Genomic DNA, 25,374 nt, shown 5'->3' with positions numbered 1-25,374 from the left:
TGTTGTGATTTGGAGAAGCGGCTCTTGCAGAATGGGGTAACGTCCCCAAAGCCAGGAGGAGCTTGCAGAAAGCGCAGCCCAGGTGACTTGGGGGCATGGAATCATAGAAGTGTAGGGTTTGAAGGGACCCCAAGCCCCCAACTTGAACCCCCATCCTCCCTCCCAACATGGGATGATTCATCCCAGCAGAGGGCATCTAGGGGCTCTCTCAGCATCAGGGGGCTCCTTCATTTTGAGGTCTTGCCTTCCCTATCCAGGGGTAGCTTCTTGCCTTTCTGGTGTTAGAATCTGGGTTTCTGGCACTGCACAAAGGACGCACTCCCCCGCGGCCCCACCTTTCACCCTCGAGCGCAAACGAAATGCCCAAGGCCTTTTTGGAAATGTAGCTAAAACGCTACCTATGTGTTTTAATCACCACCTGGGCAACAAGTAACAAATCCCGTTAAAAAGGCCATTTTGAAAGGGAGCGTCATAAAAACAGGGCAGCGGGGGAAAAGAGTTCCGTAAAACAAGGCACGGCAAGAGGTTCCGGTTGCAGCAAACGAGTCTCCGTTCCTCTGGGCTAAGGCAGCTCGGGTGCAAGAAGAAGCAAGAGTTTAAATTAAGTGCGCTGGGGAGTTGGGGAGGGGTCCCCCCCGCTCAGTGGAGCTGCGCGTCCAGGTCGTACTTCTCACAGAACTTGTCCGTGAAAGGGATGCAGGTGAGGAACTCGCACCACTCGCAGCGGATGGGGTAGAAATAGAAGAGGACCACCAGGCCGGACAGCAGCCCCGCAAAGACCAGCTGGAAGACGATGATCTGGCAGCGCTTGCGGTACAGGTCAAACTTGCCGAAGCTGATGTAGGGCAGGAAGGCGAAGGAGAGGAAGAGGCCGCTGACGAAGCCGCCCACGTGGGCGAAGTTGTCGATCCAGGGCAGGAGGCCGAAGGCGAAGAGGAAGAGGACCACGGCCAGCAGCTTGAAGAAGGCCCTCCAGGGACGCGCCAGGATCTGCCAGCTCTGGAAGAGCTCCACAAAGAGGCAGGCCAGGATGCCAAACTGGGAGCCCGCAGGGCCCACCTGAGAGGGGAGGGAGGCAGGCAGGCAGAGTCCCCGTTAGGCCTGCCTTTGGCGAAACACCTTCCCCCCCCTTGGGGGGGGGCGTGGAGGGGAGGCAGTTGAGAAGCTGCTTCCCTGCAAGGAGGGGGCCCCACCTCCAGGCCAGAAAAGGGGGCCTTCACAGCCGGGAGCAGGAAGCAAAAGCCCAGCAAAGGGAGCCAGAAGAGGAAGGAGCGGCCTGGGGTTGTGGGTGGACCAGGGAGCTGCCTTGGCCAGAGTCAGGCCATGGGCCCATCAGGCTCAGCTCTGCTTACACAGGCGAGCAGCAGCGGTTGCTCTGCTCTGGCAGGAAGGCTCCCCCAAGCTGTTCCTCGAGAGGCCTTGCCTGGGGCCATGTCCCTGCCCGGGAGGTGCCCTAGCCCTGGGCCCAAAGGAAAGGGCTGCGTTGCCCCTGGCAGCCCCAGACCCACCTCGGCTCTGTAGGGCAGGAAGATGGCACTGGCCAGGTTGCCCGTGATGCCGCTCAGCAGGTAGATGATGGAGATGCGGTGCCAGCCAGCCAGCTTCTCCAGGTCTCGCAGGATGGTCATCTGGAAGCACACTGACACCAAGCAGTGCAGGATCCTGCTGGGCAGGGGAGAGGGAGGCCAGTTGGACCGGGGGGGGGGGAGAGAAAACAACCCTCCCTCCCCTCCCCCCACACCTTGCTGGTGTGTCCTGGTGGGGGCCCAGTGCCAGCCTTACCCTGCGTGGAGGAACAGCGACAGCCACAGGCGGTACACCTGGTCTGGGACCTCTGGGTTGAGGAAGGGCAGGAGCCCACAGACATCATCCATGCAGTGCACCTGGGGGAGAGAGCACACCTGGGCTTAGCACTGCCAGGGCCTCAACCTGCTCTGAAAGGAACACACAAGATTTGGCAGTCGGGGAGAGGGCTTTACCTGGGAGCAGAGGGTGGCCTCTTCGTGGAAGTAGCCGTGCATGAAGGTGCAGTATTCTCGAGATGTGATCTCACACCTGGGAAGAAAGAGGGCAGAGAGCTGGGAAGTTAAGGGGGGCAGCAGAAGGGCAGGGATGGGGAACACACACGGTCCAAGCTGATCCCTTGGGGGGTGGCTGTCAATCTCCCCCACCCTCCTCCCCGGAGTGGCCAATGGGCAGCCTGCCACCTAGCGCTGCCCCGCCTCCCCCAGGCCTCCCCCTACCTTCCCTTGGTGCCAATGCAGCAGGGGCGGCCGGTGATGACGCAGTCCATGTGCGGGTGGTTCGTGTAGTTGCCAGCGCTGTTCTTGGTGCAGATCTGGAAGGAGAGGGGGGCAGTGGGTGGGGGCCTCCCTCCTCGGAGCATGTCCCGGCTGGAGGGGCCTCCTGCCACCCCCATCTCTGCAGGTCCCAGAGGCGAAGGGAAAGGAACACACACCCCAAACACACACACACACTTCTCTGCCAGAGTCCACAGAAAAAATGCAGCTGCTGGGCAGTTGGAGGGGCAAGAAATTCTGTCCCTCGCCTAAGGAGCTTCCAGCAAGAGCCAAGAAAAGCCAGACCTGTCCACCATTCCCCAGTCATCGTATTATTACTATTTTTAAAATTTGGTTGCTTTAACCTGCCTAAGGCAACCCACAGATATTTCCTGCCAGTCCTTGGAATGAGCGCTTGAAATGCCCAACTGAGGAACAGGGCAGAAAGGGCCAGGAGGTCCCCATGAAAAAGTTTTTAAAGGGAGACAACAAGAGCCTGCTTCCTGCAGATTGTTCCTCTCCCATCACTAGGGGATCCCCTTTCCAGCACCAGGGATCCAAGACGGGATCTTGAATGAAGCTGAGCAGCCTTCCAGATTCCTTGTGAGCAAACCTGGCTAGGTTTCATTCCGCTGTGGAGCCCCGGGGCTGGCGTTTCCTTTGCATTCTGCTCTGACCACCTGCCTGATTTCCCCCTGCCTTTTCTTCCTAATGAAATTCCTTCGTTTGGCTGCTGTCATGTTTGCGGTTTCCAACCCCAGGGCTTTAGGATCCCCAGAGGTTGGGCCTTCAGGCTCCTGGGAGTTTAGGATCAAAGTTGCTGGGGACCAGCGCACTTTTCCAATGTCCAGGATAGACTCAGAGACAGCGTATACCTAAAGGAGCGTCTCCACCCCAATCATCCAGCCCAGACACTGAGGTCCAGCTCCGAGGGCCTTCTAGCGGTTCCCTCCCTGCGAGAAGCGAGGTTACAGGGAGCCAGGCAGAGGGCCATCTCGGTGGTGGCTCCCGCCCTGTGGAACACTCTCCCTTCAGATGTCAAGGAAATAAACAACTACCTGACATTTAGAAGACATCTGAAGGTAGCCCTGTTTAAGGAAGTTTTGAATGTTTGATGTTTTATTCCATTTTGAATGTTCTGTTGAAAGCCACCCAGAGTGGCTGGGGAACCCCAGTCAGATGGGCAGGGTACAAATAAATTATTATTATTATTATTACTGTTGTTATAATGGGCTGCCTCTGCACTCCAAGGAAACCCCAAGGCTGTAGGTGGAGCTGAGGAGTGCTGGCTGGGGCCCTGGCTGAGGAACTTTAAAAAAGAAATTGTTCTCTTCTGGGGCTGCAGAAGTAAGGGGGGGCAGCAATCTTGCAGAGATCAAGGCCCACGGTCAGCTCCAGAGGCCTGTTCTGCTGCAGTTGCTCCTTTGGCCTCCCCCACTCTGTCGCAGGTGCAGTGCCCTCCCTCCTCCCCCCCACAGTAGCCCCCAAATCGTCAGCAGCCTTACCGGCCACTTGGTGATGTCATCCGGCCACTCGTGGGGGTCCATGGAGGCTGGCTGTTCACAGACCCTGTGCAGGAAAGAGATCAGCAGTGCTGGGGGGGGGAGCAGGGGGTGAACCCCGATTCCCTCACCTCCTCTCTGCTGTTCCTGGGGAGGTTCGGGCCATCAGCGCAGCGGGAGAGTGACTGGGCCACAGACTAGGCCTCCGGCACCCATCAACCGACCTACCTGGGGTCTTGGTGACAGACCGAGCCAAACTGCCGCTTGTCTCCTGCCAGCAGGGGGGCGCTGGGGTGCCGCGGCCATTTCACCCAGACGGCCAGGGTGGACTGCAAGGGAGAGCGAGGGGGTGAGAGGAGGAGGAGGAGGGTCTCCCTTTGCAGGGAGTGGAGGAGCCCTGGCACCCGGGAGCAGGTGCCAGGCTGTGGGTGGTGGGTCAGAGAGTGGGCGCTCCCCCACCCAGGGTGGGTGCCCAGGCCAGCGGTGTCTCACCGAGCACTCCTCCGCAGGCGTCTGCACGCAGCCGGACTTGTCGTTGCGCACGCAGCAGGCGGAGTGCTTCTCCTTCTGGCGGGCAGCGCGGATGAAGCTGTGCACCTGCTGGTCCTGCCGCATGCAAGGGGCAAACTTTGCGCCCAGGTGGATGAGGGCTTCCTGGGGGGGGGGGGCAGCGGCATCGTTACTACGGATCGTTGCTTATCAAGCTTACAGGCCGCCCTTCATCAAGAGACCCCAGGGCAGCTCCCGACCAAAGAACTGTGGCAAGAGAAACTGATGGACTATGCGGAATCGGGGAAATTGGCATATAAACTACGAGATAAGGACAACCGTGACTTTAAGGAAGAATGGGAACCTTTTACCAAGTACCTAAAGAAACAACAAAATGAACTGGACTCCTTGGCAGGTTTTGAATAAACACCCACAAACTTTTTATTGATAATAGCTAGTTAGATAAATTAAGGATCTATACAGTTTTGTAACATGCAGAGAATAATATTTGTTCATAAACCAGAGAGAGGAGCTGAGGGAAGTCTGGGGGGGGGGTGTTACGCTATGGGGTGGGGGGAGGAGGAAAAATAGAGGGAATTAAGGATTATATGTTTTTTACATATCCCAAGTTACAGGGAACCAGGCAGAGAGCCTTCTCGGTAGTGGCGCCTTCCCTGTGGAACGCCCTCCCACCGGATGTCAAAGAGAACAACAACTACCAGTCTTTTAGAAGACACCTGAAGGCAGCCCTGTTTAGGGAAGCTTTTAATGTTTGATCTATCACAGGATTTTAATATTTTTTTGGAAGCCGCCCAGAGTGGCTGGGGAAGCCCTGCCAGATGGGCGGGGTATAAATAATAAACTATTATTATTATTATTATTATTATTATTATTATTATTATTACTGATAAAATGTTTTGTTGAAATTCCTAATAAAAAATATTTTTTAAAAAGAGAGAGAGAGAGAGACCCCAGGGCAGCTGACAGCATAAAACACACAGAGAGGTCGGTCGGAAGAAAGCAAGGCTCTTACAATCTCAGGTCGTGGGTTTGAGCCCCAGGCTGAGCGATAGGTCCCTGCCTTGCAGAGGGGTGGACTAGAGGACCCTGGGGGGGTCCCGTCCAACTCTACAATTCCATGAAATTCTATAAGAGTAAAAGGGGGGAAAGAGGTGGAACGTTTTTGCCTGGCACCTGATGGTGTGCAAGGAAGGCACCCAGTGAGCCCCCCTGGGGAGAGCACCCCACAAGCCAGGGAGCCCCCACTGAGAAGGCCACCGGCCTCAGAGCCACGGCAGCCAACCCCTTGTTCCTGCCACAGAGCCACACCAGCCTGGGCCACTCACCGAACTGGGGCCGATCCAGAAGTTCTCCTGCTGCACATACTTCACGTTCTCGTAGACCCCGCGGTTTCTCAAGACCTGCCGAAAAGGAAGCCATGGCTCCTTGCAAGGGAGAGTTGGGGGGGGCAAAGGGGCCCTGAAGATGCACAACCCACCCCCTTCACCCCACCAGGCAAAGGAGCAGAAGCCTGGGAGGCAGGTGCCTCTTTGCAGGGGGGGAGGAGATATTCCTGGGTCTGTGGTCAAGGAAGGGGAAGGGGCCACAGAGGCAATGGGGGGTTGGCTGAAGCTGCCACCGGCTCCGCAATGGCCGTGTTTTCTGCCACTCACCGAATCCACCGTCTCGTGCTGTGAAAACCCCACGGGGGCGATTCCGTAGATGGAGACGGCCAGGATGGTGATGAGCGAGTGGACAAAGGTGAGCCAGTAGGTGAAGAACGGCCTGCAGTGGGGAGAGGGATCAGGCTTGGCAGGGGGAGGCCCGACTCGAGATCAGGAAGAACTTCCCGAGAGTAAGAGCTGCTCAACGGCAGAACAAGCTCCCTCTGCGGGAAGGAATCTCCCTGGAGGTAGGACATTGCGTTGCTCGGGGTTGGACTAGATGGCCTCTGGGGGTCCCTGCCCACTCTACAATTCTATGAGGAGCAGGGCAGCCCCTAGGAGCTCTGGCCCCTTCAGCTGCTGCAGCCCCACCCGCAGAACCAAGCCCCCACCCGCTTTGTCACCCACCGGTGGTCATCCATGTCCTCGATCTGCTGCTTAACGAAGCTGTCGATCCGCCTGCGATACGTCCGGTTGGTCAGCCGGCCCACCATGCCCAGCCCGTAGGGGCGCTTCTCCTTGGCAAAGAGCTTCCGGACAGGGACCCGGATGCGCTGCCCCCGCCGCTGGAGGCCCAGGCTCACCACCTCCTGCCGCAGGCGGACCTTGGGCTGCCCCACCTGCGCCCCCTCCTTCTGCTTCCGCCAGCCGCGCTCCAGGGGGCTGCAGGATGGGAGGAGAGAGAGGGGCACTCAGGAACGGCCACGGAATGCGCCCCCCAGCTGGGCAGGGCAGGGAAGGAGCCATCGCCCGTGGGGCAGGGAGGGGTCTTCTGCTTGCAGGGCCCAAACCCCTCCAGCCCCTGCAGGGCAACTGAAGCTGCCGCAGAGCTCGCTTCCTGCTCAGCCGGTGATTCTCGACACTCTTTTGAAAAGATGGCCTTGGCTTTGGGGGTGACCTTTGCAATCATCCAAGGGGCATAATTCTAGAGATGATGATGATGATTTTATAAAGTTTTTATTAAATTTTCTGATTAGCAGTTTAAAATACTCATTTTAACATCCTTAAGATGGCAATGACTTCCCTTCTTCTCTTTCTGTGTTTCATTTGACATATCATAAACCCCAGCATATTTTACAAAAACTAAATCATTCAGTATTCCATTACAGTGGTACCTCTGGTTGCGAATGGGATCCGTTACAGAGGCCCGTTCACAACATGAAAAGAGCGCAACCCGCAGCGATGTGTCTGAGCACGCACGGGTTGCGATTCACCGCTTCTGTGCATGCACGTGACATCATTTTGCGCTTCTGCGCATGCACGAGCAGCAAAACCCGGAAGTAACCCTTTCTGGTACTTCCGGGTCGCCGCGGGACATAACCTGAAAAAACGTAACATGAAGCAGACGTGACATGAGGTATGACTGTATTACATCCATCTAAACTTATTTACACTGTTGAATTTATCTTAATGCTGCCAGCATTTTCAGGTGTACACCATTTCCCCCCCATATATTCAATACATGTTTTCCAATCTTCTCTAAACCTGTCTTCCTCTTGTTCTCTTACGTAATTCTAGAGATTAAACCCTTAAGGGATTTCGTGGCTGATCGAACGAGCGGAGGAGCCCCTTTTTGCAACTGGAAGCCCAGCAGACCGTGTCCTGGCCCAGCTGCACAAATGCCTCTGCCGGGGCCGATTTGCAAGCCGACCCGCTGCCTTGAGAGGGGAAGAGGCTGAGCTTGTCCCCTGCAGCTGTCCCGTAGCAGCCAGTGGCCGTCCCAGGGAGCCCCCTTCAAGTGCAAGCAAGGGGAGGCAGCAGGCAGGGAAGCTCGCTGTGGGGCATCCCCACACAGGGTCTTGCAAAAGGCAGGCAAATCTGTAGGCGCCAGGAGCCTCGCCTTGTGGCGCCCGCTGGCCCAGAGAGGCTTGGCAGCTTTGCCAGCCGGAGAGAACAGACAAAGCATTGGGTAGCGTGCAGCTGGGGCATCTGGCCAGCAAGCAGAACACCCCCATCCCCATTCCCTCTCCGGCCCCCCAGGGAGCAGCCCCAGCCCCCCAGAGGACTCACAGCATCAGGTGACTCCTCTCCAGCTCAGTTCTGTCCAGCGCCCCCCCAGTGAGGCCAGGTTCCGGCTGCAGCTGCGGCTGCGGCTGCGGCAGCTTCGCTTCGGTGTCCTTGATGGCGCTTTCCGAGGGCGACTCAAAGACATCGTCGGGGTACGTGGAGAGCTCTTCATGCAGGACCCCTTCCTGGGGAGGAGAGGAGGCGCTCAGCCGCAGAAGCCAGGCCAATGCCGGCCGGGCTCTGCCTCCTCTGCCACCCCCAGTGCCAGTGCTGGCTCTTCCTTACCCGAGCAAAGAAGGAGGTGTCCAGCTCCTCTGGGAAATCCCCCGTGTCTTCCTCCAGGAAGCTGGCCGGGGTGAAGCTGCGCTGCTGAGCCTGATGCAAGTTGCTGTCCCGCACGGACCGGCCCTGCCAGGGAGGAGAGATGGCAGAAGCCGTTGTGCAAATCCAGGCTGAAACAGCATTACGAATATATACCGTGCCCAATTCTGGTCGCCTCAGCTCAGAAAGTGTGGGAATGTTCAGGGTGGCAGGAGAGGATATATTGTTTATTCATATTCTTCCTAACTTGCGCTAGCAAGTTCCTTTATGTAGCAGAGTTTACATTCCCCCTTTTTACATGCACAGCAGATAGCTGGTTGCAGGCTCGTGTGAGCCTCTCACTATTATACAATTGAGTCTGTCTAAGATTGAACTGTACACTCCTGGTAAGTTCCCTTGAATCCCTCTTAAAAGAATGAAGACACAACAATCTTATTTTAAGTCAATAAAAGAAGTTTACTCACATCAGTTCACAGTTGGATTCCTGAAGGCAGACTTAGTTACAAATATGTGGATCTACCCCATATGGGGGAATAATGGAATAATCCCAGTGCTTCTGCTAGCTGAGAGCTAGCAGAGCATTCCTAGCTAAAAAGCTGGTCGAACGAAGAAAGAAAGGGTGCTGCGTGACTCGTCCTTTTGTTACCTGGACAGGTAAGGTCACGCCCACCTCTAGTCACATGCAAGGAAGGATGCTCCAGCCCGGGAGGAAACAGGAAGTTTCGATTGGCTGGACCAACATCCCCTTGCATGTCCACTCTAGGAAAACAAGGAATGTTGTACTTGACTGCTCCCAGTGGATTACATCCCACAGAAAGGACATTGCAGAGTTGGAAAAGGGTGAACGGAATGATCAAGGGGGTGGAGAGGGTCCCCCAGGAGGAAAGCTGGCAGCGTTTGGTACTTTTTAGTTTAGAGAAAAGGGGAGAAAGAGCAGACGTGGCAGAAGTTTATAAAATTATGCCTGGCATGGAGAAAGTGGACAGCGGAAAGCTTTTCTCCATCTCAGCATCCATACTCGTGGGCATTCAACACAGCTGAGCATTGGAAGATTTGGGACAGATAAAATAAAGCCCTCTTTCACGCAGCGCAGAAGTAAACTGTGGAACTCCCTGCCACAGGGATGGCCACCACCTTGGATGGCTTTAAAAGAGGATTAGGTCAATTCACAAAGCAGGAGATTTCTATATAAAGGGGAAATCGATCAGAGAAATGGAATCGAAAGAGAAATTGGGAAACGTCCACTTCCCTCGGTTGACATGGTGACAAGTTAGTGCTTTCCTACACAACGGAATTGTTCAAACCTCTGCCAGCTGTGAGCTTTCCAATTTTGAAAATGTAATTCTTATTTCTTATTTCTCCACGCTATTCAAAAGGCATGATTTCTAATATCTATAAAAATTTCACTCAAACATGAACCCGGACTCCAAACAGGTTCAAGGATATCCTGGAACAGATTTAGAACCTGACAGAACTGAAGACACTTGGATAGCAATGTGGGGCAGAAATTCCTTTTCATAATATATCTGCTAAATATAAAGAACGGTCAATAAAGTTGATTCCTAAGTGGTCCAGGACTCCTAGAAGACTCTTGTACATAAATTCATCGACATCAACAAAGTGCTGGAAGGGATGTTCAGAAATGGGATCCTAGTTCGACCTCTGGTGGGGTTGCAGGCATGGCCAAACTCGGCCCTCCAGATGTTCTGGGACTACAACTCCCATCATCCCTAGCTAACAGGACCAGTGGTCAGGGATGATGGGAATTGTAGTCCCAAAACAGCTGGAGGGCCGAGTTTGGCCATGCCTGCAACTAGCGACTAGGCATATTGTCACCAGACTCTGTCTGACAACGCTGTATTCTGCAAAATCTCTTATGATCTTTTTTTGAAAGTTAACAAAAAATATTTTTTCCAGGTTCCTGAGCTCAGGAACCAAGAGGACTAAAACTTTTAAAAAGAATGGGAAAACATATAATTTATTTAGGAGACCACTGCAAACAGATGAAAACATTAGCAGGATTTTAATCTCACTTGTAATGTAACAAATGCTATGGATAATATGGATTGATATAAAATATAGATTACAGAATAATATGCAGTTTTAAATGTTAACAATAGGACCCATGAAGGGGATGGGGGGGGGAGTTTGAAGATTCAGATAGATAGATAGATAGATAGATAGATAGATAGATAGGGATGTGTATTTGGACTGTTAAAAAATTATATTTGTAAAATTAAAAATGATTTTTAAAAATACTATTATTTTTAAAGAAATGACTGCTCACAGTACTTCAAATGGCCCTCTTCCTCCCTCCCTCTGCCTGGCGCTTGATGCCCCCACTGGATGTTCCACCAGGACCCCAACCAACCAAGGCAAGCAGGATTTCCTCGCCCACTGAATGCCCCTCCTGCCAACCCCCCCGCCTCACCTTCACCAGAGCTGCTGCGGCTCGGAAGCTCATCTTGGCCACCGACTCCCTTTTCCTCCGCCGCGGCCACCGGTTGAAGCCTGACCGGGAGCTGGTGAAGGAGCAGAGCGACATGGCCCCTGGTGTGGCCGGCGTGTGGGGCACGCTACAGCCCTCGCTGTCCTCGGCCATCCGGAAGGCCCGTCCCCGCGCCAGGGGGTCGATGATCTGGCGGCGCCAAGGAGGGAGGGGCCCGTTAGCCAGGGAGGGCCCTCGCCGCAGGCCGCCCTGCAGCCACGGAGACCGTGGGCGGCTGCTATGCCAGAGGGCACCCAAAGGAGGGGGTCCATCCCAGGTAGTAATAATAATAATAATAATAATAATAATAATAATAATAATATTTTATTCGTATCCAGCCCTCCCCAGCTGAGGCCGGGCTCAGGGCGGCTAACATCATAAAAACAACACAATATGCATAAAACAGACATCAATTAATTAAAATACACTAGCATTGCTAGTGGCCCCCAGAGAAATGAGGTCACAGCATTATTTATGGCAACATCAGGGGTGAAATGATGTCAGTAGAAAGGAGACCTCTTGCTCACCTGGCCTGGGACAATGGGCCAGGTGTGTGCAGGTGTGGCCTCCCAGTTTCCTGAAAGTGGGTTGTGCAAGCCCCCCCACTCGTTTGCCCCCCCCCCCGGCGCAAGACCAGGGGTGCCCTGGGATGGTGGGAAGGGTCTGCCCCCGGCCCAATACACCCTTTTCCCAGTGCCCAGGGGTCCCGTGGGTGCAGGGCATCTCCTGCCCCACGCCCAGCAGCCCCCTCGTCCCACAACAGGGCCCCGGACCGGCTCACCCTCTGCATGCCCAGCTGGCAGGGTGGCACATAGAGCGGAGGCGGCGTCTCGGCGCTGGCCAGGGAGACATTGTCCTGGCTGGGGAGGTCCATCTCTCGAATGACCTGGGGCTTCAGCTTCCCGTAGCGCAGGCTGCAGTGGCGAAGGCTCTTCCGCTGCCACTTCTGCGTGGCGTCGCTCTCCTTGCTGACGCCAAACCAGTCGGCCGTGCCCCTGAGAGGGGAAGCAGCAGAGGAGGAAGCAGCCAAACTCAGGGGGCCCAAACAGACGGGCCCCTCCCGGGCCCCTGCGGCGCTTTCGCCAGTCCCCCCACAACTGCAGCAAGATCGGACCGAACCCTCGCGCTCCCTCAGGCCGGACCAGCAGCGGAGTCGCAACCTGGGGGGAACCGCTGGCAAGCTGGCCGACGAGGTTAGCCATTTTGCTGCTGCTATTAGTGCGTCTGTCACAGGGTGGCCTGGGGGGGGGACCCCACATTAGTAGAGGTTATTCACAACAGGCAGGCAGGGACAGAATTTTGGCTGCAGGCAGCTGCCCCAGCGCTGCACTTCTGAGCTCAATGCGGCGCTGTGGGAGCTGCGCCCGGGCAGCCTTCCCTCTCCCGGTGCCCATCCTTGCAGGGTCGGGGGGCACAGAGAGAAAGGGAGAGCCACGAGGGTCCCACCACAGGGCCAGAGACTACTCTGCAGGACGGAGAGCCAAGCCTCTTTGTGGGCTCACACTCGGTCCAAGCCGGACAATCCAAGACCCGGTTGGAAACCAGGCTGGCCCAGTTGCGCCAAGGCAAGTGGGTGGCAGGCTGTTCTCCTGCAGGCAAGCACTGGGGCCATGCCAGGTTTGGGGTGGGCAGGTGCGTGCATGTGGGGGGGGATAGCAATTGGCCACCTGTTGGCTGCGAGATGGGGAGAGGGATGGGGCAGGAGGAGCAGGCTTTGCTCCTGGGGACCCACATGCACGTCACACACATGCACTGGGGCGGCGGGGGGGGGGGGTCACACCAGCACTGCAGGTACCTGAAGACTGTTTTGGGCAGAGACTGGTGTCTCCTGGGGGGCCTCCTGCCCACCTGGCGCCCCTGAACGGGCAAAGTCTGAGTCATCTCAAAGCGGACCTGCCTGTTGCAAAGGAGAGACAGCTGAGGGGGCGCTGGCGGTGGGGGGCAAAGGAGGCAACCTGGTGGTGCCCAGGGACCCTGGCAGGGGCTTCCTACCCAAGACCATTCCAAGGCTGGAGGGGAGGGCAGGAGAGAAGGACCCTGACTCCTTCCAAGAGCCTTTGCCAACCTGCTGCCCTCCTGGGGTTTGGGGGAGAGCTCTGACCCCATTAGCCCAGTGCCCCACAGCTGCGCTGGCCCAGGGGGGTGATGGGAGCTGGCATCCCAAACATCTGCAGGGCACCAAGTTGGCAAAGGCAAAAGACCCAGATGTGGAGGAGAAAGGAGCTGGTGAGGAGGATGTAACCCAGAAGAGTTTAGCCTGGAGGAGAGGAGGCCTGAGAGCATCTTTGGGTCTCTGAAGGGCCGTCGCACGGAAGATGGAGCGGGATTGTTTTATCCTGCTCCGGAGGGACAGGATTCGAACCCATGGCTTCAAGTCACAAGAAAGGAGATTCCGACTCAACATCAGGAAGAAATTTCTGCCGACAGTGGAAGAGACTTCTTCCCTCTCTCCTGTTTAGGTTCCTGCATTGCAGGGGGTTGGTCTGGATGACCCTCAGGGTCCCTCCCCCTCCCCCCATCAGGCTCTGATTCTGCGATCTTACCTCCGGATGGTCTGGGTGATGGAGGTGTGTCGCTGGAGGACAGGGCGCCGCAGGTCGCCGAAGGGGGAGGGGAAGCGGGTGTGTTCGGTGGGCATGCTGACGCTGCGGAGGAAGGCCCGGTGCTTGGGGGGCTGCCGAGGGAAAACAAAAGGGGTTGGAGCAAAACTGGGGGCGGGGGACACGAGGCACTGGCTGTAAGACTGCTGGCTGCCGGAGGTCTCAGGCATGGGAATCCCCCAACCCCTCACTGGTGGGGCGCCCAATCCTATGGCCCTCTCCTTCCCCGCCTCACTGGGGAGCGTGGTCTAGTGGTTAGAGCAGAGAGACTGGGCTCAGGGGTCCCCCACTTGGCCACAAAGCTCACAGGGTGAGACTGTCTCTCAGCCTAACCTACCTCTCAGGGTTCCTGTGAGGATAAAATGGGGGGGGCAGGGGCCACACCCTGAGTTCCCAGGAGGAAATAATAGTATGTAAATGTAACTAATAATAATAATAATAATAATAATAATAATAATAATAATAAATTTTATTTATACCCCACCCTCCCCAGCCAGAGCCGGGCTCAGGGCGGCTAACACCAATAAAATCATAGTAAAAAACATAATGGGGGAGGACCCAATTTAAAATACAGGTCAAAATGCAATAAAATAGGTTTTTTTTATCATATGTGGTGGTCTTGTGGTAAGGTTAAGGCTGACTTGGAAATGATATACAGCGAAATGAAAAGGATGTTTAAAATCATGTTTTCTAAAAAAAGCCCAGAAGCTTTTCTCTTGAGAATTATAGGGACAAAACTACATAAATTGTATAGAAACTTATTCATGTGTGCGACTACAGCAGCAAGAATGTTTCTCGGCCCAAAAGGTAAAGAAGCAGAAGTCCCAGCAAAGGAAGAATGGATACAAAAACTTACGGAATGTGCAGAATTGGCAAAACTTACCGGAATAATAAGAAATCAAGATAACAAACTTTTTATAAAAGAATGGAAACGGTTTATTGAATATTTACAGATAAATTGTAAGCAGATAACAACACTGGCAGGATTACTGTAATAACCTGCAGTTACATGAGAGTATATATTCAAATAAGATACTGTAAATGAGTGTGTTAAGTTAATTTAGCTGTGCAGAAGATATTGAAAATAAATTTAAGGAATCGCAGAGAGAGGGGGAAGGAAGTCAAGTTTTAAAATGTCAAAGTGATTGTAAAATCGGTGAAATGTATATCTCTGAAAAATATAAATAAAAATATAAAAATTGTAACAGATGATAAAAATGACTACCTGTGCCATGACTGGTTCCTCAGCCAACACCGTTGGGGCGGGAATGTCCAGCATCAGCCCTGGGGGCTTCTTGCGCTGAAGACTGCTGGTGCTGGCCCTGCGCACCTCCGACATCGTCCTGTCAAGCCTGGGGGAGGGCAGAGGAGGGGTCAGCAGGGGGTCTCCAAAGGCCTGGCTGGCAGCAGCCAGAGGGCCGGCCAAGGGCCCCCCCCCACATGATCTAGAATCCCAGCATTGCAGCCTTGGAAGGGAGCCCTAGGGTCTTATTAAAAAAAGTTTTTATTAAATTTGACAGTTTTATATTCATCACCATTATCACATAAAAAGAAAAAATAATAATTCCCAATCTCCCCCCATGACTTCCCTCGACTTCCTCTTCTGGTAAGTATTTGCCTCTCCTGCTTATTTGTTCTACCTGAATATTGTAATCTTTAAATTAAATATTGTTACACTTGTCATTGTTGTACCATAAATCTCTTCAAATTGTATCTTACACTTGTTTCTTTCCAGTTATCTTCATTTCTGTGTTTGTTTTGTAGATTGTAAGTGTTTACTCAAACTCTGCTAGTGAGTCCACTTCTTTACAATGTTTCGGTAAATGCAACATAAGCGGTTCCCAGTCTTTTTTAAAGTCTCTATTGTCCTTTTGATTGGATTTTTAAAGTGGAAAATTTAATAAAAATGAATTTAAAAAATATAAAGTCTCTATTGTCCTTGCCTCCTAGGATCATCCATTCCAACCCCCTGCAATTCAGGAATTGCAGCTAAGGGGCCGTCCGACGCTAAAGAGGCAGCGAGGGCAACAGGCATGGATCTCTGACAGCCTCTCCCCCCAGGTGGAGAGGCGTCCTCAAGCGTTTGCTGGGTCCACCTCAGCCCTAGCCATTGGTCCTGCTGGCTGCGCCTGGAGGGAAGCAGGATGGTGAAGGCCGGCCTGTAATCTGGAGCAACCCCACCTTACGAGGCTGCCCTTCCACAGAGGAGCCCAGCAGAGCCGTCTTTCCCATAGGGCTTAGTGGTGCATCGCGCCAGGGTGCCAGCCTCTCAGGGGCACCCCAGCAAGTGGGGGGAGCTGCGCGGCTTTGCCAGCGGCCTCCCCTTTCCCTGCATGCCCGCCAGCTGCGCCCCACCAACCATAAGACTGGTAGACGCAAAGCTTCCCTCCAAAGCCTCTGCAGGGATCGCTCTACTCCCGAGGAGGTTTGGGAGGGGCACAACTTCACTCCCAAGCCTCTGTGGGGATCGCTGTCCCGCAGCAGCATGGGGGAGAGTTGCGCTTCCCCGGATGGCTGGCAGTGCGCAGCTACGGCCACCCCAACACTATCTGTGGTAATTTGGGGGCGCCGGGCGGATATTTGCACCCCAGTGCCACATCTTCTAAAAACAGCCCTGGAGCCCAGCAAGGCAAGGAAGACCCCCGCACACACTGGCCACATCCTGGCAGCACCTTTGGCAGTGCCCACCATCCAAGCCCTTCCAGGCAGAAATAAGTGTAAAAAAAATTTTTTTGAGGTGCACACAGATAGCATTCACACAGAAAAACCGATCCATCACCCTTCAGAAATTAGGAAATATTCCCCGAGGATAATACACTTCATTTGAGGCCACGCAACCGTCCCAAAGCCATCCTGGCTCATCTGGGAAAACCTTTCCCAATAGTTCTTTTCACTTGCAAATCCTCCAAACCCTGTGAATAGATGAACTTCCTGGCAGGAACAGGCGACCCCTCTGCAAAACTAGCCTGGCAAGTATTTGTCAAAAGCAAAGCAGGCCTGTCAGAAGAGCATGAATAGGTGTAGGTAAGTCTGGGAAACAGAGTCAAGGACTCAGGTTCAGTTGTACCTGCGAAGCCGAGCACCTTGGCTCCCAAACAAATCGGCTTCAATCGAAACCCGGAAGTGAGTGTTCTGGCTTTCAAATGATTTTCGGAGGGCAAACATCCGGTGCAGCTTCCGATTGGCTGCAGGGGGCTCCTGAAGCCAATCAGAAGCCGCACTCTGGTTTTTGAATGGTTCTGGGAGTCAAATGGGCTCCTGGAACGCATTCTATTCGAGAACCAAGGTACAGTGGATGCTTGGGTTGTGTACGTGATCCATGCAGGAGGCATGTTCGCAACCCGCATTGCTGCGTCTGCGCATGCACAGGTCACGATTTAGTGCTTCTGCCCATGCACAAGTGCCGAAACCTGGAAGTAACCCATTCCGGTACTTCCGGGTTTCGGTGCGTCCGTAACCTGAAAATGCTTAACCTGAAGCATCTGTAACCCGAGGTATGACTATATGACTGTATCTACCAGTCCTAAGGAACTGGACAGGTAAGGCAATCAGCATCTTCAGGTCCCTTGACAGACAGGAGAGAAGCCACACTCTCAGATTTCTGTTGTAGGTGCCTCTTCCTGAGATGCTTGTATTATGCTTTCAGGTGGCCTGCGGCTAATCATAGAATCATAGAGACGGAAGGGACCCTACGGTCATCTAGTCCAACCCCCTGCAATGCAGGAATCTCAGCTCAAGCATCCCTGACAGATGACCCCCCAGCCTCTCCCAGGAAGGAGAGACCACAGTCTCCCAAGGGAGACCGTTCCACTGTCTGAACAGCTCTTATTGTCAGAAAGCTCTTCCTGATGTTGAGTCGGAAAAGTCTTTCAAAGCTGCTACAACACCTTTGTTTGGGGTGCTGGCCTCCTCGCAAATGGCAGTGGGAAGGAGGGCTCTGTTTCAACAGAAAAATAAAGATTCCCCCTTTCTTCCAGCTTCCACTCATTCGTCTCCGACTGATAATGGACTTGGGAGGCTTTGAGCCCCTTGGGGAGCTGAGCTGTAAAGGACAACCTCCAATTTTCATACAACAGAAGGAGCCCAGGAGCCCCTTCGGGGCTTATCCTGCACAGGCTGGTGCTGAGCCCCTACCTTTCGACTTGCAAGGTTCCCCACACAAGCACACACACTGGGTTGCAATTTTGTGGGTCAGCTTTGGCTGGGAGAGGCAGCCCCCCATTAGCCTCTGGCAGCCCAATAGCGCAGGCCTCCCCCCGCCAAGTCCATGGCAGGAGACAGGCAGCAGCACCCAGACCCCAGAGGGAGGCTGCCCTTGGGACTGGCGTTCCCACACTGCCGCCTCCGCAACAAGGCCAGCGGCCAAGCTCCCCCTCCAAGCCGCTTCCTTGGTCCCACAGGAAAGCCAGGCAGGGGCTGCACATCCTGCCCTCCGCCTCTTCCCGCTGCCCCCAGCAGGCAACGGGGCCTGCAAGCTTCCTCTTCTGACATCGCCCAGGCCCCCACGCAGCCCCCCACCAGCAAAACGCCCAGGAGTTCAAGGGGTCCTGAGGGCCAGGCAGCCCAACCCCTGCAACACAGGAATGGCAGCCAAGGGGCCTAACTCTGCAGGGAAAAGCTTCCTGTCTTTCCTCTGCCCCCTCCCCACCGGAAACGGATGGTGGCTGCAGGCTCTGACCCCCCCCCTTAACATCTGCAAAAGGATTAAGGCTGATATGTTGTCTTACAGGATTTTATATTATTTTTAAAGCTAGGTAACTTCCCTGAGCTGTCAAGTTGAAAGGATATATTCAGGCATAATCTTTGTAACATTTAATAACTTTAAATATGTCCCCCCCCCCCCGTAATTTCCATAACAGTTGGAAGGACAAAAATATAGGTAACCTCCTAGGACAACTCCTGCAACCCATGAGCGGATCGCTTTCAGACGAAGATCATGCGTGGACAAATGTAAAGATCTTTGGAAAGTATTGATCGAAGCCACAGTAACAAACGAATCAATGTATCTTCAAGGGAAAGAATAAGTAGATCCATTTGCATATATAGCTCTGTAGCCTTAATTATATTCCACTGCTATTTTGTTATTGCTGTTTTCCTCTGCTTCTATTTATTCCCCCCCCCTCCACCGCCAATTTAACTCACTGTAATACTCTCAATAAAATATAAGGAAACAAGAAAGGAGATTTCCCAGAAAACATTAGGAAGGCCTTTCTGGTGGTGAGAGAAGTCAGACAGGGGGAGGGGCTTTTAGGGAGAGGTCGGGGGGGGGGCATCTGCCAGGGATGCTTTCATAGAATCATAGAATCCTAGAATCATAGAATCATGGAAGAGACCACAAGGGCCATCGAGTCCAAGCCCCTGCCAAGCAGGAAACACCATCAGAGCACTCCTGACATATGGTTGTCAAGCCTCTGCTTAAAGACCTCCAAAGAAGGAGACTCCACCACACTCCTTGGCAGCAAATTCCACTGTCGAACAGCTCTTACTGTCAGGAAGTTCTTCCTAATGTTTAGGTGGAATCTTCTTTCTTGTAGTTTGGCTTTAGCTGCGAGTCCTGAATTGCCGGGGGCTGGACTGGATGGCCTTTGGGTCCCTTCCACCTCTATCATTCCATGACCTTTAAGGGAAGTCACCTCCGTCTTCCTCTCAGAGCAGATGCCCACAAGCCCTGGGCGGGAAGAGCCAGAGAGAGGGGGGGGAGGACATTCCTAAGAACCGGCAGCTCAGCTCTCGCCTCCCTCCAGGAACCAGAAAAGCCAGTTTAGGGCTCAGATCTTTCCCACAGGCCTTTCTGAGCTCTTCTCTGGGGACACCCCAGGATGGCCAGAGCGTCACAAGAACCGCACCAGACATTCACCAGACCCCAAATCTTTCCCCCTTCCTGGCCTGAGAGGCTGCACATTCTACCTGTCTCCCCCCCCTCCAGTTGATCAACACACAGAGATGCAGGTGGCCAGGGACTCACCTGTGCACACCTGAGCCTGCAAGGGGCAGCCAAGCACCCTTCACCGCCTGCCCCCCTCCCCTCCTCCCTAGGCGGCAGCTCCGCCATGACCACAAAGCCCTGACACAAAGGGCGACGCAGATTTTCCAGTGGGCATCTCTCTGCTCACAAAGGCGCCATTCTCAAGAGCAGGGAAGAGGGAGGCAGCTGCCCCCGCCTCCCACGCAGGGAGATGGCACAACCAGCCTGCCCCCCCCCAAGCCCAGCAGGGCCTCTGGTGCAGATGCAGAGGGAAGGCAAAGCACAGCTGAGACCACCACGCCCCCCAGTCCCCAAACCTTCCTCCACCACCAAGAATACACACACAAAGCAACATTTCCAGCAGGTGCCAGTGGGGGGGGGGTCAAGCCAGGCCTCATCCTTGCCCCCATCCCACTGCCTCCCCTCAGAAGGTGCTGTAAGACCCCTTGGGAAGCAGGTGACCCCAGCAGGCCCCAGGCCCACAGAGTCCCCCCCCCCATGCCAGCACCGATGCAGAAAGGGAACTGCGGCAGAGTCAGCTGAGGTCGCAGTTGGGGGGACAGTGGAAGGTCGTCCTCCCCACCCGGCCACGCAGCCCAGGTCGCAGCAGGGGGGGGTACCAGGCCACCAGGGCCACCAGGCCACAGCTCACCCACCACGCCAGGAGATAGGGTAGGACTCACCCAACGCAGCAACCTCAAGCGCAACCCACCCAAGAAAAATACCCGCCGTGTTTCAGCCTCCGATTGCTGGCCTGGGACATTTTGCATCCCTGCTGGAGAATCTGGACGCTTTCCTGCCAGACTACAAATACAAGGACACAACAGGAAGGAAGGAAGGAGCAGGCTTCCTGCTGGCCACGCCATCCGACTCGGGAGGGAGGCATCCCCCACTGGTTCTGCCGCAGCCACAAAGGGCGAAGCGAAGAGGACCCCCCACCCAGCTCTGCCCGCGCATGCAGCCCACCTGGGCCACCCATCCCCAGGCCAGGCCCAGTCATCACAGCACCAAAGCTGGCAGCCCCACGGAAGCCATTCCAGAAGGGGGGAAGTGGCGGATGTGAGCAAACGCATCCCGGCCCCTTCCTCACTCCCAAGCGCCCAGACTCTCTCCCGCCTCTCGAGCACCCAAGGGCCTGGAAGAGATCCACTTGGGGGCCAGGCTCCACTGGGGGCAGAAACCGTCAAAAGGTGCGTCGACAGAACCTGAAACTGCCACGCAATTCCAGATTCTGAACCGCCGCGGCCAGTTTTCTTTTGCAGCACATAGGAAAGGAGGCAAAAGTTGGGTCTGGAAGGAAGAGCAAGGCAGAAGGGAAGCCTGATTTCTGTCTGGGAGGGGGGGGGCACCTCCCCCAGTATCCTGCTTCCCACGGTGCCCAACCGGGTGCCCCATGGGAAGGAGGGGCATGAGCGCAATGGCCCCTTCCGCTGGCATGCAGATGCAGACTGTGTCTGAACAGGGACAGGGAGAGAACTGCCACATCTTGAATGGCAAATCAAGTTGATGCACTATGCCAAAATAGCAAAATTAACTGGGAAGCTCAGGAATCAAGAAGACAATGAATTTAAAAAATAATGGGAAATGGTTACAATGTATATACAAAATCATTGCAAACAGGTCAGAACATTAGCAGGATTTTAAATACACTTGTAAAGTAGCAGAACGTAGAGATAACTTGATGAAAGATGAAGATGAAAAATTGGAAGAAGTACTGATATACAGTTGAAAATAGAATTAAAAGGACCCATGGAAGGGATGGGGGGGGGGGAGTCAAGAGAGTCAGAGTAATCTCAATATTTGGATTTTGTACTCTTTTATGCTGTAGGTTTATATTTTTGAAAATTAATAAAAAAGATTATATTTTAAAAATAACTGCCACATCTTTAGAATTCCTTCTTCCCATCCTGCAAAAAAGCCTCTTTCTATTCTCTTTACACTGGTCGTCCCTTGCAGAATTCTGCCCCACCTGCTGGGCTGCCCTGGCCCAAATCCTGCACTTGGTCAGAGCGGCGCAGAAGAGGCCTGACTTGCTTGCCTTGCTTTCGCCCTGCTGAGGACGCATCCTGCCGCAAACTGGCAGCCAGGCTGCTCCAGAGCAGGCTTTGCCACACGGTGCCAATCCAGGCCACTCAGAGTCCCTGGCAAGGGAGTCCCTTCCGCACCTCGAGACCCGGAACATGGGAGGAGAGGCACCAGGGGACTCTTCCTTCGCCTAGGGCTGTCTTAAGCATGTGCGGCACCGGGGTGCAAAGATGTGCCCGGTGGCACCCCCCCCCCCGGTTGCCCAGTCCCAGGCATGCAGGAGGGCAGAGTCGGCCGGCCGCCTCAGCTTTTTGCTGGCTTGGTCGCCCCCGCAGAGCCACCCGCAGCAGAAGAGTCCGCCACAGCGCTCTGATCAACGGGCGAGCTCTTCCCTGGACTCAACTCTCCAGTCCCGGACTTTCGGCCTGGCGCCCCTGAGAGCCCGGTGCCTGGGTGCCCTGCACCCCTAGCGCCTATGGGAAGACGGCCTGCATTTGCCAAAGGCCCAGAGGAGAAGGAAGCAGGAAAGCGTGGAGGGAGGAACGCTCCTGACTCCAAGGACCAAGCTGCCCAGGAATGCCCACCCAGCTGCCCCTGCCCCGGAGTTCAGAGGAGGAAAGAGCCTCTTCTGAGGTTTCAGATAGGGCAGCTCATGATTTGCATGTGGCATTTGATGCCAGGTCCCATGACAGTCTGGAAAAACCACACCTCCGAAAGGCTGAGGAAGGGCTCCGGGTCAGGCTGGGAGGAGGAATTCCCCAAGTGATCCTCCAGTCCAGGAAGACGGGTGGCATGGATGAGGCCCTGGAGGACAGCGGAATCTGAAGGGGACCCCCCCCCCCCCACAAGCAGGAAGGGCTGCAAATCCTGCTGAGGACAAAATCATATTTTTAAGGCCAACCTGCCAAAGCGCAGACCTTCACTGGGGGAAATCACATTCCCGCAGACACCCAAGTGGGAAATGTTAGGAGCGAGCGCGCAAGGAGGTGGGACCGGGCTTGGAAGCCGCAGCAGGGGCGAAAAGGGTTCAGCAAGAGCCCCCACCCCACCCACCCCAAAACTGGGGAGCGAAAAGCCCAGCCAAACCCAGATGGACTCACTCCGCAGGGAACAGGCGAGAGTCACGCCGGCGCTGCACAGCTGCAAACACAACACGCGGGCGAAGGAGAGAAACTCCGCGCAGAAACGCTCAGGATGCGGACCAGCCATGGAGCGGGGGAGGGGGCGCATTACAGGAAAAGTCTCCCAACTCTCCCGGCGGATGCAGAAGCTGCAGGCTGGGGAGGGAAGACCCCGCCCGGCCCCCCGCTTTCAGCTCGGGGGTTCAGGACGTGCCCAAACAAACGGGATATCCAAGGTCCCCCTGGCTAGACGGAGGGGGGTGTTCCTGACCCGCTGCCTTGCCCCCCCCCTTGCTAAAGGAGACACTGGCCCGCTTGGGATCGGGCCCAAGAGGGGCTCTGGCCCGCGGGCAGCCGGCTCGGCGTCCAGGGGGGGCCTCGGCCTCGGGGGGCGCGCCAGCCGGCTTGGCCCGCTTCCCGCCGCCTCGGGAGCCCCCGGGAGGCCTCCCTCTCGACGCCGCCTCCTTCGGGGGCTCCGGGCCGAGGGACCCCCGGGCCAAGCCGGAGCCGCCTGCCCCCCGCCCACCCGCGCAGGGCGATCCCGCGGCGAGCCCCCGCCCTCCCGATCCCCGCGGCGCCCGCTCACCGTGGCTCCGGGGAGCGAGTGGCGCTGGCCGGGCGGCCATGCAGCGAGGGGGCCGGCGTCGGCGCGGCCCGGCCTGGAGCGCGAAGGGCGGCCCGCCCGCCGGGCGACGGAGGCGGGCCGGGCGTGACTCAGGCCTCAGGAATGCGCCCTGGCCGGCCAGCGCCGCGGAGGCGGAGGACGGAGCCCTCGCCGGGACGGCCGCGCCGAGCCAGGAGGCCGCCTCCGCCGACCGGGGAGCCTCCGCGCCTTGGAAGGCACGCAGGCCGGCAGGGACGGGGAGCCGGAGCCGCCAGGACGCGCCGGGGCGGCGGCCCCCCGACGGGCTGCACCGGCGCCGGGGCGGGACGGGGATCCCCGCCGCGGAAGCGGCGCCTGCGCCTCGAGGGACCCGGGGAGGCTGCCCGTGCGCTCACCTGGCCGCCCGGGAGCCGCTGCGCTCCAGTCGCCCCCCGGAGGTAACCTGATCATGATCGGCCCTAACCGACGGGGCCCCGGGACGGTTGGCCGTCGAACGGGCAGGGTTGGATCGGAACGGGAAGCCCGGACTGTCGCTGAAGCCGTGGGAACAGGGAGCCTTCCATACACGTGAAGATGGGGAAGAGCCCCCAGCGCAGTCACGTCGGACTTCAGAAGAGGAAGCTGAACCCCCACGAGGGTTTGGGTTCAGAAAGGGATCCGAGAGGCAGAGTCGAGGGGATCCAGTCTCTTCGCAATGCTTGGGAGGCGCCCAAAACCACCCCGTGAGAAGCGCAGATAAAATGCAGAGACGCGTCCAGAGAGGAACCGGGAGGGCCCCGAGGATGCCAGCGTGGTTAACCAGCGGAGTCAAAGACGCCGGGAGAGGCCAAGAAGCCTTCCTTCAAACAATGCAAGTGTGGAAAATGAAAAAAGGGCATGTACACTTTGGGGAAAGAAATGCAAGCACATTGAGGGGTGCAAAAAATGGGGGGGGGGGGAGAGAAGGATGCCGAAAACAAAGACCCACGAAAAACAAAAAATCTTAACTGCATGAGTATCAGGAGAGTGTCCAGGGGCAGTTGGGCCCTTGGATGGCAAAGGGGTCAAAGGTGTGCAAAACAAGAAGGAGATTGTGGAAAAACCGGATTAATTCTTCACATCTGCATTTGCAGCAGAAGATGGAAGACGGACCCCTGGGCCCAAAATAAGTTCTGCAGGAATGGAGTCTGAGGAACGGAGGCAACAGGTGGCCAGAGACAACATTCTAGGCCTTATTGACAAAATAATCCTGCCTCACTGATGGGGGGGACGGACGTGTGGGGCCCAGCAGGCCAAGAGCCCCATCTCCACCAGAGCTGTGGGCAAGCTCACAGGTAGCTGGGATGCCCACCTGACAGCCGTGGCATCATGGGATCGCACTGTGATGAAACCGTGGGGCTGGTGAGCATGGCTTGGGAGGAACTGCCTTGGAGGCCAATTCAGACCCACTGGTTGCCCCCCATCAGAGTTCCTTGAGAGCTTCAACAAGCATGTCCATGTGATCTGGCTGGCATGGGGCACTTTTAAAAAGCTTTCTGCAATGTATGTCACCAAAGATTCCTGACTAAGCTTTGCAGTCACGGAGTAAGAGGAGAGATCCGGTTAAGAAACAGGAAACAGAAAGGAGGAAGAAGTGGACTGTCCTCCCAGTGGAGGAAAATCGGAAGAGGAGTCTCCCAGGGATCAGTATTAAAGCCTCTGCTTTTAACTTGTTCACAAATGACCCAGAGTTAGACATGAGCAGGGAGGGGGCCAAGTTTGCTGACAATGCTAAATCGTTCAGGGTTGTTAAAACAAAAAGAGATTGCAAAGAGCTCCAAAAGGTCCTCTTCAAACTGGGTGAATGGGCAGCAAAATTATTATTATTATTATTATTATTATTATTATTATTAGAATCTATATACCGCCCTATACCTGGGGGTCTCAGGGCAGTTCACAGAATAAAATCAATATATAAAACCACAAAATACCTAATAAAAATTAAAACAACAACCCAATAGCCCCCACCCACAAATATATTTTTTTAAGGGCATAGGATGTAAATCAGATCAACCAAAGACCTGCCTGGTTAAAAAGGAACGTTTTTGCCTGGCGCCTAAAGGTGTATAATGAAGGCGCCAGGCAAACTTCCCTGAAGAGAGCATTCCACAGATGGGGAGCCACTGCAGAGAAGGCCCCGTTCTTGTGTTGCCACCCTCTGGACTTCTCGAGGTGGTGGCAAACAGGGAGGGCAAACAGATGATCTCAGGGTCCGGGTAGGTCCATATGGAAAGAGGCAGTCCTTGAGGTATTGCAGCTCATGTAGGCAACTCTAAAGTGATGCATGTTGG

The 25,374-nt window shown here is 55.2% G+C and overlaps 1 protein-coding gene and 1 long non-coding RNA gene across 7 annotated transcripts; both read right to left on the bottom strand.

Annotated features, from left to right (window-relative positions):
* Positions 1-371: 371 nt before the first annotated feature.
* RHBDF1 (rhomboid 5 homolog 1) lies at positions 372-23,895 on the bottom strand. Of its 6 annotated transcripts, none has more exons than XM_080981356.1 (19): positions 23,461-23,895; positions 14,576-14,702; positions 13,294-13,424; positions 12,546-12,647; positions 11,532-11,745; positions 10,694-10,900; positions 8,227-8,349; positions 7,945-8,126; positions 6,343-6,597; positions 5,944-6,055; positions 5,617-5,691; positions 4,274-4,435; positions 4,010-4,110; positions 3,785-3,848; positions 2,244-2,338; positions 1,980-2,055; positions 1,783-1,883; positions 1,509-1,665; positions 372-1,059 (listed from the first exon to the last, which is right to left on the bottom strand). In XM_080981356.1, the coding sequence occupies exons 2-19, from the start codon at positions 14,687-14,689 to the stop codon at positions 640-642; spliced, it is 2,691 nt and encodes an 896-aa protein (XP_080837482.1). In that variant the 5' UTR covers positions 14,690-14,702; positions 23,461-23,895; the 3' UTR covers positions 372-639. The 6 variants fall into 6 exon arrangements, 4 of the variants coding, with proteins under 4 accessions (XP_080837482.1, XP_080837479.1, XP_080837480.1 ...); XM_080981353.1 differs by lacking the exon at positions 23,461-23,895 and adding an exon at positions 23,048-23,161; XM_080981354.1 differs by lacking the exon at positions 23,461-23,895 and adding an exon at positions 23,048-23,161 and having other exon boundaries at positions 1,509-1,662.
* Positions 6,873-7,930, bottom strand: LOC308463203. The gene is made up of 2 exons (XR_013979509.1): positions 7,586-7,930; positions 6,873-7,513 (listed from the first exon to the last, which is right to left on the bottom strand). It is a non-coding gene; the product is annotated as an uncharacterized lncRNA (long non-coding RNA).
* Positions 23,896-25,374: the final 1,479 nt, after the last annotated feature.

Source organism: Podarcis pityusensis (assembly GCF_964106645.2).
Source record: "Podarcis pityusensis genome assembly, chromosome: 14".
NCBI classification, from domain to species: Eukaryota; Metazoa; Chordata; class Lepidosauria; order Squamata; family Lacertidae; genus Podarcis; species Podarcis pityusensis.
This window is presented reverse-complemented; position numbering and strand designations above follow the sequence as displayed.

Bases quoted from the DNA above. Each gene is read 5' to 3' on its own strand.
- RHBDF1 (XM_080981356.1), bottom strand. From the start codon at position 14,689: ATGTCGGAGGTGCGCAGGGCCAGCACCAGCAGTCTTCAGCGCAAGAAG. The intron at 13,425-14,575 runs GTAGTCATTTTT...TTCCCTCGGCAG, and splicing joins AGGAACCAGTCATGGCACAG to CCCCCCAAGCACCGGGCCTT. The intron at 11,746-12,545 runs GTACCTGCAGTG...TTCCCCTCTCAG, and splicing joins CTGCCCAAAACAGTCTTCAG to GGGCACGGCCGACTGGTTTG.